General features: G+C 34.4%; 1 protein-coding gene across 1 annotated transcript in view; it reads right to left on the bottom strand.

Annotated features, from left to right (window-relative positions):
• Positions 1-13,122, bottom strand: part of ssh (Protein phosphatase Slingshot) — a 62,988-nt gene that overhangs the window by 40,885 nt on the left and 8,981 nt on the right. The window contains exons 2-11 of the mRNA XM_080171936.1: positions 10,428-10,513; positions 9,751-9,886; positions 9,074-9,182; positions 7,887-7,969; positions 6,772-6,904; positions 6,197-6,285; positions 2,997-3,062; positions 1,239-1,343; positions 996-1,095; positions 594-707 (exon numbers count right to left, since the gene is read on the bottom strand). Of these exons, the coding sequence (XP_080028062.1) occupies positions 594-707; positions 996-1,095; positions 1,239-1,343; positions 2,997-3,062; positions 6,197-6,285; positions 6,772-6,904; positions 7,887-7,969; positions 9,074-9,182; positions 9,751-9,886; positions 10,428-10,434 (942 nt within the window). The 5' untranslated portion in view covers positions 10,435-10,513. The remainder of the gene's footprint in view (positions 1-593; positions 708-995; positions 1,096-1,238; positions 1,344-2,996; positions 3,063-6,196; positions 6,286-6,771; positions 6,905-7,886; positions 7,970-9,073; positions 9,183-9,750; positions 9,887-10,427; positions 10,514-13,122) is intronic.

The following is a 13,122-nucleotide window of genomic DNA, read 5'->3' on the forward strand; positions in this document are numbered from 1 at the left end:
AGTATTGTACAATGTACACATAAGCAATGCATTTAAAAAAAAATATTGGTGTAATGAAAGTCAAAAGACGATAAATTCATTTACACCTGCAATCACAATTAACAAAAATATCCCTGAATTATAAATATTGCAATTATTGGTGAAAAAGTTGGGACACTGCTTATTAAAACACCCTTGTCAACAAAAGTCCCTACAGAATTTAAGCCAACGAATGAAAGATCGTGTTTATATAACTTGAACTGATATTCCCTCCATTCCTGATTTCACTACAGTATTTTTCTTTCGATTCACAAGAATAGGTGACCAAAGATAAGCTTCCCTGATTAGAAAACCAGGAATATTCACAAAAAAACACTAATCTCCCCTTCCCAATTTTTTAAAACAAATCCAAAATAAGGGGGGGGGGAGTTCGTTTTTAAATTACTTTTTGACAGATTAGGTTAGGTTTTATTTGATAACTTCGCTCGGTTAGGGCTCCCCGAAGGGGAATAGGCATAGGAAGAAAAAAATAATTATTTTCAATTTATTTTAAAATGGGGGGGGGGGGTTATTGCTCAACATGCACATCAAGGTAAAGAACCTAAAACTCTTACCGTAACATCAGGCATCGTATTCCATTCATTAATACAAGACTGTGGTGAATCAATTCTTGACATGTACACACTCGTCCAGTCACTATCACCCAGGCAGACAGAATGACGTTTAGGCTGAATAAATAGATACATAGATAGACAGTGGATACCAATAAGTTGTATTGATTGACAAAAGATAGATACAATGTTTCAACGACAGTTTGTATAGATACTCACATATAGATATATTGATATAAAGGTATATAGATTAGATAGGTTGATAGCGGGATATAGAATTTTCTGTTTATATTATAATGATTGAATGACTGTCCTTCATAAGGCTAGTCACATATAATAGATAGATAGATGGGTATTTAGATAGACAGACAGACAGATATATACAGTTAGATAGATATTTTATACCTTTAATTTTCCAGTTATAAGATGTAATGTCTGAATGACCGTCCACAGAGCTTGTACAGAAACAGGTTTGAACACAAAATGTTTGTCAAGGTGTAGCACACTGAAAATTAATTGAATTAGGAACAGTTTGATTTAAACAAAGCATTTGACAGGGTTAACATTGACAGACACTGAAGGCTTGTACTACAACCCAATCGACTTTTAATCTATGTGCATCTATCTATCTAGTTGAGAAATTACTACCTGAAACCACCATCTCCATCCAACGACACCCTGGTACCCCAGAGCATACTGAGGACAAATCCAATGGTGACAGATTTAAGCTCGCCCATCTCACCATTCTCGTCCCTAAAAAATTGATAAGACATCATAAATAAGTGGACGAATAGATATATTAGGTAATACTTGGATATGAAATCAGATATTCATGTTCTCTTATAAAGTTAAACATGCAGCTGGCTAAAATAACGTTTGTTTTTTCACTCCCTTCACCAAATTCTCTCCCCTCGTACTGGATGACCAATAAATGAGTTCCATATTTACAAAAAATTTTCCTGTCATAATATCCACGTATATTCTACATCCATTACCTAGTGAACGTGACTATTTGAATACTCAAATATACTTTGACCTTACGTATTCATATTTCATTTTAATATAAAGATATTAATAATTCTTTCTCTCATGTGTAAAATCTATTCCAAGAAGGCAAAGAATAGGAATATCAGAAGAAGTTAAATCATTGAATCTACCTAATATATTTTATTGATTATATATGTAATGTACATAAATCCTCCCCATTAGCAACTATGCAATTTAAATTTCTAAAATATATAACCCCAATAACCTCTTCCCCCCATCCATCTCTTTGAACATTCTTGATCCTTTTAATATTATTAGCTAAATTAATTCATTGAACTTAAGCCTCAAGGATCGGTAAAACAATAAATACAGTGAAGCTATGCTACTTATTCACGCCAAGCTTCAATTGAATCAAGACAAAAGTAAGTGCCGAGCTCTGGGACCTATGTATGGTGAAATTAGACATAAAACCATGATGATTCCAGGTAAAACCAAAATATTTCAGCGGGATCTTTTTGAGAAAATTAGGTTTGAAAATTTCAAGTTCAATTTTCACCACCTAGGAGTTGCCGTATAATCATGACAAGAAAAGCAAAGATTATTTATTTAAAAGGGGGGAGGCGAAAGTGACACTTTTTGAAACCAAAACTAAAAGTCAACAAAGGAACTCAACTAAAAAAAGAGTTACAGGTCCGAGATTTTGCATGGCAGTAGCTTTATAGGGGTAAAATATGGAACTGTGAAGAAACGGCGGCGCAACCGCCGAAAACCGCCGTTTCCCGCCGAAATTTCTTTTGCCTTTTCTCGGCGGTTTTCGGCGGTTGCGACGCCGTTTCTTCACAGTTCCATATTGTACCCCTATAAAGCAACTGCCATGCAAAATGTCAGACCTGTAACTCTTTTTTTAGTGGAGTTCCTTTGACTTTTAGTTTTGGTTTCAAAAAGTGTCACTTTCGCCCCCCCCCCCCTTTTTAAACAACTTTGCTTTTATAAAATTTTTCATAAAATCACTCCTGAAAGGTGTTAATTATTTGCCATTTTTATCAGTTGCTTTGCTAAGGTCACGGAAATTCAGCCTTATATAAATCATATGTAGAGAGGTTTTATGAAAGACTTCATAAAAGCAAAGTTGTTCAGAATTTTAAATATATAATCTTTGCTTTTCTTGTCATGATTATGCGGCAACTCCTATGGGGCGAAAATTGAATTTGAAATTTTTAAATCTAATTTTCTTAAAAAGATCCCGTTGAAATATTTTGGTTTTACCTGGAATCATCATGGTTTTATTTCTAATTTCACCATACAAAGGTCCCAGAGCTCGGCACTTACTTTTGTCTTGATTCAATTGTAGCTTGAGGTGTATTACCTTCGCTACACACACATTGACATCCTGTTACTTTTATATAATTCTAATCCCACCTCTCATGTACAGCATCAATACCAAGAAGACAGAAATCCAAATCCTCGGCGCTCACATTTCCAGAACTAAAATGATTAACAAATATCTATGAACAAAGTAGCACTATGTCTGTCTGTCCGTCTGTCTATCTTTCACAATTAAACATAATATAGGTCCAGGGAAGGTTAATAACACTTACAGGAAAGGGTAACTATCTTTAGATTAATTATCTCTAATAAAAACCTAAAAGTGAAAGTGGAGGGTCGCCTATATCCTCCCTTAAGTGCCACTAGAGACCTCTATGGGTGTATACACGTGTAGCCGATATTCAATATTATAATAGCGAAAACGACCAAGCTAATATTGCTTGTTTCACTTCTAAAAGAGATTGTAATTGTTTAGGAAAAATGGGACAAAGTTTAATTTATATATATTTTTGTGACTCATGGAGTTGGCTCCCTTTAAAGACCTTGATGAATTTTATGCTAACTAACGAAAATATTTAGTGCCTATGTGATAATTTTTTGTCCTTGTTGGGGAACAGGATAGTTGGTACGCGTTCTTTTTATGAATATAACAATAGCAATAATGATATCTTATAATGAAATAAAAACAATAGGTTGATATTGATAAGAAATTCTCTTAATAAAGCTAAAATAGTTTTAGGCTATTTTCTGCCACCTCACTCCCTATTAGAATACGGAATCTGTATGTAAGGCAAATAAAGCAACTTGAAAAGGTTTACATTAGCATATTTATCTTGCTTGTTCGGTAATCACTATCTTTATGTGACTTGCTGACAGTTATTGTAATCTACTGTGGATAGCACGAACCCTAATTATAGAGAGTAGCAAAGTCTATTTTTAACACGAACTAATATTGAAAAGAAATTTAAATTAAATAAAATACCTACCTATATATTTATAATTCCTGCAAATCAGGTATTAAGGATAATGGAAGTTAAATACAACCCATTCTTCTTCATAATATTTATTAGCTACCGAAACCAAATTTTTACACATTGGAGGGAAGATGCATTTAACCTCCATTGTTCCATTCCCCAAATCCCTGAACCAGAAACCTTTCTAGGAATTGAAACTAAGATATTTTGATTCCTGGTATTAAAATTATCAAGAAATTCCAGGTAAAATTTTTGGGACATTCTCTTTGTTGCTCAGTGGACTTTCCACGCAAAACGTCCAAGCTTTTTGGGACGGGGGGGGGGGGGGAGAGGAGTTTCAAAATCTCCCTAAATCTCCCACCCACCTCTATTTTGCAATTAAAAAATAGTTTGATTTTAGTCCTTGCGGAAACTAAACCTGCAGGCTTTATTACCTTTACTTAAACTAACCTACAATAAGCAGAAAAATATAGTAGTAATTTTGTAGCAAAAACCCTTAACAAATCAAATGAGGAGAGCAACTTTCAAATTGAAAGATTTTAACAAATTTTGTAGAAATTCAGTTAAGAATTCCTTTTGACAAACTTTAAACTATGATATAAGTGTATATTTGGATGAAGGATTTGAATAAAACTGTGTGGATAATCAAAAACATTTGTTGGATGTAAAAATAAAAAATTACTTGCGGCTACGTCCCCCAAGGCCTCAAGGGGCACTTTAAAAAGTGACAATAGTGGGGGTTCAAGCAAAAAAGTAGTCGGGGAGTTCCCCCAATGTGACTATCGAGAACTAAGCCCCCCTCCTATATTTAAAATAAATTGAAGATAAAGAGGAATTGTAATTTTTTCTATGCCTAAACCCTGCGAAGCTTCCCAGCGCCAAATATAATCTAACATTGAGGGAAATACTCAGATACATTTACATACAACCAATCCACTTTTTTGTCCCTGTATCTTGTAAGTGTGTAAAGATTTTTTCCAAGAATTGAAATCTTTACTTTGATTTCACAGGAAGTTATCAGTGAATGATCCGCAGAAAAAGCGGGGTCATTAGACTATAACTTATGCTTGTCCCTATTTTAATTTTTACGCGTTTTTCATTCGTTTGCTTCAAAACTAAGCGCCCAATAATAAAAATTTTAGGAAAACTCCACAGGAAACTTTTTACTTAATAACCTATTATTTAACACCTATAAAAGAGCTTACCATTAACGCTAAAGTATCAAAACTCACCATCTCCTTTTTTATTAATCTACAGATGGGTTGATTTTGTTTATCATTATCGGAGATAAAGATCTATCTATTGTCAATTATCTTATCCCTTTAGATCCCTAATATTGGACCAAACCATCTTTTTGGATATATATTAAGCTTTCCTGAGAAGCATACTCAATCTGACTAGCTATTTCAGAGATCTTATGCTCATTACTACTCTGCAGCAAGTGTTTTCGACTTCCAGCTGGCTAATATAACGATACCCCTAATTTATCCCCTTTTCCTTACTAGAAGAACCAAAAAACCATTAAAAGAGGACTATAAAGTAGCAACTTAAATTGACGACAAAATTTCCCCCGTTATATTATCCACGTTTTCTTTATTCATTTTTATATATTATAAAATAACGTCAAAAAGGCTAAAGTGCCAATTTAAATAAAATGTTGTTTTAACATTTAAAGTTCTTTGGAAATAAAATTAAGAGTTCTTTTTAAATATCAATTATCAACATAAACAAGTTGTTAAAAAATTGAACAGTGCATATTTTTTCACCGAAATTTAACAGGAATCTTAAGAGACTGGGCATTGGAGATAAATTTATGTACAACCCAAAATGATGATAAACAAAATTACCTTTTCCAAAAAACGTATTAGCAAAAGCAAGATTTAAATCCAACAAATGAGAGGCCGTGATTATGGGTATTTTCCTCTTAGGATTTGTTTCAATTTTGAAAATTTTAAACTTTTGTATTCTCCTCCCCCCCCCCCCCCCCCTCCCCCCTATGACTCTGACTGCGGCGCTCGGCTCTGGCCTACCTAGCCGCAGCGCTGTCCCCCCTAGCCTACCTTGCCGCAGTGCTCGGCCCCCTGGCCTGCCTAGCCACAGCGCTCGGCCCCCTAGTATGCCTAGCCGCAGGTGCTCGACTAATCTAACCTTATTGTAAAAAAAATTGTCGTTCTCGTCGAGAGTCATAGCTTAGTCGGGGTGGGGAGGTTTCAGTACCAAAATTTTCAAAATTGAAAAAAAAAGAATTCAAAGTGGATATCGCCTGATTATGAATAATATTCAGTTCAATTTCCCCTTACCCTACACCTCTGGTTTTACCTGAAAGAACTAGGTACTGTTCCAGGTTTGATTGTCTGTCTTTCACTTTTAGCCCGTGGCTTAAACTTCAGACCAATTTCTTCCCTCATCTGAAAAAAAGGTTTGTAAATTATATCCAAAAATCTTAAGCTAACTCATCTCTAATTGCAGAGGTACATGTAGAATGGATTTTTTATTACTTGGATCTTACACCAGATTTCCATTTACTCTAAACAAGTGAATCTTGTTTCTGGCTAAAATAGCAATCCCCCACATCCACTCCCTTTACCCCATCCCAGTCACTTCCAACTGGTTGAACGAACAGGCCTATAAGTGATATCCATGTTAGCAACCTAAATTTTTCTCTTATCATAATATCCACGCATATATTTTTGTCCATGACAGGTAGCATACCCGGCAAGAGAAAACACGCATGAAATTGGACGTATAAATTATATTTAATTTACTTAAGGGATCTACATTTTCTCACATAATAGAATTTCTTTCACCAACTCCTTTCTATATATCTCCTTTATTTAGTAAATTACGGAATATTTAGTTCAACCCCGATATATATATATTGGTAATATACATACGTTGTTGTCTGGGCTTCTGGTAGTTTCAGGTGAATATTCAGGTATAGCTGGAGGTGAATACTTTCTGTGCTGCAGGCCTTGAACACGAGTCTTGTTCTTGAAGTTGGAGGGCGAGCTTATCATCATTAGGTACCTAAAAGATAATTATATATCTATTATACAAAGCAGGGTAATGTCCGTCTGTTTATATAAAGCTTAAGATCTCGGAAACCGCATAACCAATTGGGCTCTACTCTTCTACAGATACTGGTCCTGCGGTGAATATCAATATAAAATTTGTAGCATGACCGACATACGGATGAACGAAGTAAGTTGTATACTAGATACTATCTGGTAAGGGGTACCGTCACCCATAACAAACCTGGCAAACGTAGTGGAAGATCTTAATTCGGACTGAAGTATAGAGTAGATTCGCTAATAGTATTAGGCATACGCTTAGGAAAGGCATTTCTATGGTAGATTAGCGATATTCGATAATTAACAGATCCTTATAAGAGACAAAGGATCTATACAGAAAAAGTCGTACTTTTGAATATATACTTAGAGTACCTCAACAACAGTATACCTTGAAACAATATAAATATACATAAATTTGCAATCTGTTCTACTTAAATCAAAAATATTACTTCTTGAAAAGGTAATTTGAATATTATTAGAATTCTAAATCATGTTATAAAAGCTATTTAAATTGCCTATAATACTACAAAAATAAAAAGATCAAAATAAAACTTTATTTTAGAGACGCCTAGCGGGAAAATTATGAACTACATATTATACTAACTCTGCTTTCCATTACGTGAGTGATAAAAGTTTGAAATTTATATCTATTTTTCTTAGTAAGTGAAGCTATTCTGTATTCCGAAATGCCTGTTCGTCCGTCCTTCTAACAGCTGGTTGAAACGTGAAAATCTTGGCAGCTATTTAAGATAGAGGGCTGATTTAAAAAAAAAATACTACCTATATCAATAGCATCGATATTTAAACATAATTTACATTGTTTGTCACACTATAGGGGAAATGTGTTTTTCACTTCAAATATTTGAGATCAAAAGCTTCTGTGAAAATACGACGAAACCCGCTATTTTGTTTTCTTTCCACGATCCCTATTTTTTTACCTTTTTCTATATGCGTGTGAGGACTCGAGCCTGATAACCAGGATAATGTTGTGCCGCGCGTCTGTTATCAATCCTTTCACCTCCTAAAAATATTTTACAATTGGGGTTTGTTTGTACGTACAGAACGGATAGCTTTTGTTTCTTTGTCTATTAATTGGCGGCTAGGCCCCTAAAAGTTTCTTGAGGCACTTAAGGTTGGGAGGAAGGGGAGGGTAGTCAACCCACCCTATTTTCATATGAGATTTAAAAAGAAAAAAGAATAGGTAACTGAAAAATCTTTTTTTTTTTGGGGGGGGGGGGGGCGGGGGTTACATTTTTTATTGGGACGTTGGAGGAGATACCCTCCCCAAAATAATTAAAAACCTTCCCTGGACCTATAATAATCTTCACTAAAGGAGAACAATATCGGTTCAGCGCCGCGGTATGTGATATCCTTGGCAACAGACAAAAAGCTTACCTACTACTTAAATATATTACAGAATTATTATTTACTTCTCTATGAAAACTGCATAGACTAGACATACTTATCTTTGTGAAGTGCGACTACCTATTTGATTTATACTTGTGACACAAAAAGTCCTCTAATGTAGGTATTAATTAATTGACAGAAAAGTTAAAATAAAAATTAGGTACATTTTTAACAATAATTTGAAGATTGTATAACAAATTTTAATAAAGTTTAGATTTCAATCTAAATTGAATAAAATGATTTTAGTTTTATCAAAATTCAATTTCAGTGTGTTAAATATTTGTTAAAATCTTTGAAAAAAAGAAAAATTATTAAAAATGATTCATTAAAGGAAAAAATATTGAAATCAAATAAGAAATGAATAAGTATATACTATATATGTATGATTATAGTTTTGGTTTCAAAACAATAGTTCTACTGATATGGAAATAAACAATAAATAATATAGGACCGATTACCTACTTTTTGACAACCCCCGAAAAACACTTACTCTTCTGGTAAGTATTAATTGTTGATTTAGGCCAAGTTAGGTCATATTGGGTATAGGGTAGCCCTGCACTGCAGGGTTAGGGCTCCTCAAGTAGTTAGGCATGAAGAAAAACTACTACACCTCCTTTTCATTTTCTTAAAATAGGGGAGGTGGGTTTTTAATCTCGCTAGGCATTTTGAGGGAAATTAATTTTAAGGCTCGCCAGAAAATTATAGAAAAACTTGTAACCTGTAAATCATCATCTGACTCGCCCATGTCTCGAAACTTTTTTACAGTCCTCGCCTCGCTCTCCTCTCTAGACATTGTTCTTGTTGCCCCAAGACGAACATTGCGCTCACTAGTGCAGGCAAAATTCAAATGGAATTGCCAGGCATTGCCGATTATTTCGATTTAAAAACAGAATACGGTAAAAATAAGGAAAATTAGATCCCCAATAACTTTATGGGACTAATACGAACTCGATGTCAGAACAATCCGTCGAAATTATTGGTTGGAAAGTGTACACAATCAATGGGTCAACTAAGGAGTAATTTTTCATTTAATTTCTAAAATGCCTAAGAAATCTTTCAAAGTAGAATTGGGAATTTCTGGGGAAATATTTTTGTCCAAAACTTTTTTCACTCGTTTTATGAAAATGAATCATATGTGGCTAAATTGAAACAGAATTTTTAGTCATATACCTAGATATTCATTTTTTTTATTTGATAATTATAGTATCTGATTGACATGTAGGGTAATACATCTATATCTATTAATATTATTGGATAGTGGCTTCGCCTCTGGTACTTAGTAGGGTATTTCAAAAAAAATTTTTAAATTCTTAAAATAATAATATAAGCAGTAGGTAGCGATTCCCCGAATTAATAATTAAACGAATATCTTATTTTTTCAAATCCATTTAATTCCTTGGAAACAAGTTGCTAAGCTCATTTTTGGCGCCAAAGGGTCCCGGGGCGCTTGTGCTGTTTTTCAGGGGAGTTAGTTTGAAGTTGTGCGGTTTCAGGCACTCCTCAGTGTCCACATCAGGGTTCTCTCCTTCCCCTTGATAGATAGATAGATAGAAAGATATAGAGCTAAATAGATAGATAGGTTTCAGGCACTTCTCAGTGTCAACATCAGGGTTCTTTCCTTTTCTAGATAGATTAGATATAGGTGTCCACGTTTGGTTTATCTCCTTCCACTTGACAGATACATAGATATAGGAAGATAGATAGGAATGTATAATTAAATGTAGCTTTGCGACTACAAATGTATTAAAAAAAGAATGTCAATATCCATAAGTAGCGAAGCATAAAATAGCCAACGGACAAACATAAAGAAAGAAGTTAAAATAAAAAAAAAAAAAAAAAAATCTCGAACATTTTAAAATGAATAGATATATTTGCTTTATGTGGTGTGACCGACAGACTGAGGGAGCAAAAACTAATATGCACTGGATGCTATTTGTTTAAGAATATTATATTTTCACGAATAAATCAGCTGTACATCTTAAATAGCAGCCCAGAAAATCCCCAGATTGCTTCTGACAAACAATATTAGTTATAGAATAGCTTTACTATTTTTGTGGACTTAAAATGTTTACCTGTCATTTTTGGTCCTAATGACCGCTAGAGGTCGGTCTCAGACTAGCAATGGAGGTTTCCTTCTACACATTATAATCTACTACACCTAAATAGATAGATAGATATTCAATTCATATAAGAAAAGAGGGTAAACTGATAAGATAAGGCCCTAGCAGTTTTTAGTATATTTTTGTTCAACTGACTGACTCCTCCAAATCCATAATTTCCACAAAAAAATATTTAGGGTAAATATGACTTTTTTATAAGACTAAATACTTGTAAAGGCTAAGAACTTCACTTAAAACCTAGCTAATATACCTAGTACAACATTATTTAGAGATAAAATTAGGTTGGATTAAATACTTAAGTGTATCATCAAATTTAAAATAATCTAATTTATTAAAAGGCCTGAAGTGGGGATTTAAAATGAGACATATCTTAATTTAAACACATTTACTAATTTTCTTTAACTTTGTTAAGTAATTCAATTAAGGTATATTAAGGGACAAGACAATAGACGATAAATATAAAATAATGATTATCAAAATTACTTCTTCTTTATGATTTAAACTATCGGCTACGCCTAGCATCTAGGAGCTCTGCCTGTAAACACCTGAGGTGGATTCTTAAAAAAAATTTGCCCCACTGAGCGATTAGTGGGGCAAACTTTTTTAAGAATCCACCTCTGAACTCATTCAAACACAGATGTGATGATAACATTCCCGACACATGTTCTGACTGTAATGAAAGCCCTCACGATATTCAACATTTATTTAACTGCACAGCCAAGCCCACAGAGCTAACACCCCTGGATTTATGGACGCAGCCTATTCTGGCCTCAGAATATTTAAATTTACCTGACGACAGAATTATCTGAATTCCTAACTGATTTTAAAACTACTAATAATGGAACGGCTTCTTCCCGCAGTGGCTTACCAACCAAGGAGCCAGCGTTTCGGAGCCGGAGCCGGGAGCAGTAGAGCCGCAATATTTTTGGTGGAGCCGGAGCCATATTTTTCGTTAAAAACGGCTCCGGCTCCAGATTAGCTAAAAATTGATTTTTTAAAGTAATATTATAATTTGGCAAAGGTCTATTTCTATATAATAAACTGAAAAACTATTGTTACTTAACAAATTGATACGCATCCTTCTACTTTTATATAGCTTTAATCAAATAAAAGCAAAATATTTGATATTATTTATTTTATTTTATCAAATTCAATAATGAACAAAAATTGATATATTAATTTTTAGGTAGGAGCCGGAGCCGCATCAAAATTAAACGGCTCCGACACGCTGCAAGGAGCTCTGCATTATGAGAAGTAAAAAAGCAGACAAATGCCCTAAAACGATCTTAAGACTTAAATCTAAAAAGTAATGACCTAAAACCATCATAGGACCTACTTATAGCTTCCTTAGGATGGAGTAATCAATTAATTTAATAGTTATCGAAATCTTAAGCTACAGAAAAAAAACTTACTACTTTATTTTATTTGTTGAAAAGTTTTGAAACAGTTAGTTTTGAACTAACCAATTAAAATTCAATAATAGAAGTTAGAACCCAAATTATTTTCGGCTAATTAATATGATAACATGGTTATACAACTTTGGGTACTGTGATGTATAGTCCCTTTCTTCCTGACTTGAGAGCAATGTATGTATTTTGTATTTTAGCTTTTAGTTCTTGTGTCAACCGTTTCGGAGCAAGACCTTTGCTCTGCAACTCGGCACGAACCCAAAAGTGAATACTTGCTATTATATTTAATATTATTATTGTATGTTTAACTTGTCTTGAATTAATACACTTTATTAGAATATTTAGCTGTTTATTCTTACTATTGCTACACGTCATTTTGGCGCAGTAGTGTAGTACGAATCTATAGCTCAGATTTTCTTTTAATTGTATTATTTCTTTGCTTTTGGTTTTTGTTCAGGATGTTTGCAGTGACCAGGATGGACATTGCTGAGTGGAGGAAGATGTCTCAGGAGGAGAAGGATGTGTATATGGTTGTGTATAAGGATGTGTATATGGTTCATGCGATTAATGCTCTTAGGACTAAAATTGATAATGTGGCGGTGGAGTTGGGTGGGCGTATAGCGCCCCTGGAGACTAGCATTCAAGAGTTGACGGATAATGTTACTACTAGTGCTGCGGTTACTGGACTGGCTACTCGTATGGACGATTTAGAAGATAGCCTTAATAAGGTGGTGGTGCCTAGTGTTGATAATGATATCAAAACCGAGAATGTGACGGTTGTTGATGAGTTTATGACTGGCCAGCAGCGAATTTTGGATAGAATTGCCCAGCAGAATAGTTTGAATACCCAGCAGAATAGTTTGAATAACTCTATGCCTTGGCAGAGGACGGCTGGAGGATCTGTACCAGAGGAGAAGCCTAAATTGTTTGCTAGTGGTTCTCGAACTATTTTTGGTGGAATGCAAGATCATGAAGATAAGATCGAAGCTCGAACTGCTAATGAAAAATTTTGTTTCCTTGAACAAGAAAGTTTGGTGGTGTTGCCAACACTTTCTATGGACAATTTCAAAGTTCCAATTGCTAATGAAAAATTGTGTTTCCTTGAACAAGAAAGTTTGGTGGTGTTGCCAAACAGGTTAGGGGGGGGAGAGTGTATAGGTGGAGAGGACCAGGTAACAGTCAAGGAGATGGTGAACCAGGTCGAACCTCTGGAGGAGGAGAGACATGTGATGCTGGAC

This window comes from Acartia tonsa, chromosome 9, assembly GCF_053477335.1.
Source record: "Acartia tonsa isolate MP-2025a chromosome 9, ASM5347733v1, whole genome shotgun sequence".
Classification (NCBI taxonomy): Eukaryota; Metazoa; Arthropoda; class Copepoda; order Calanoida; family Acartiidae; genus Acartia; species Acartia tonsa.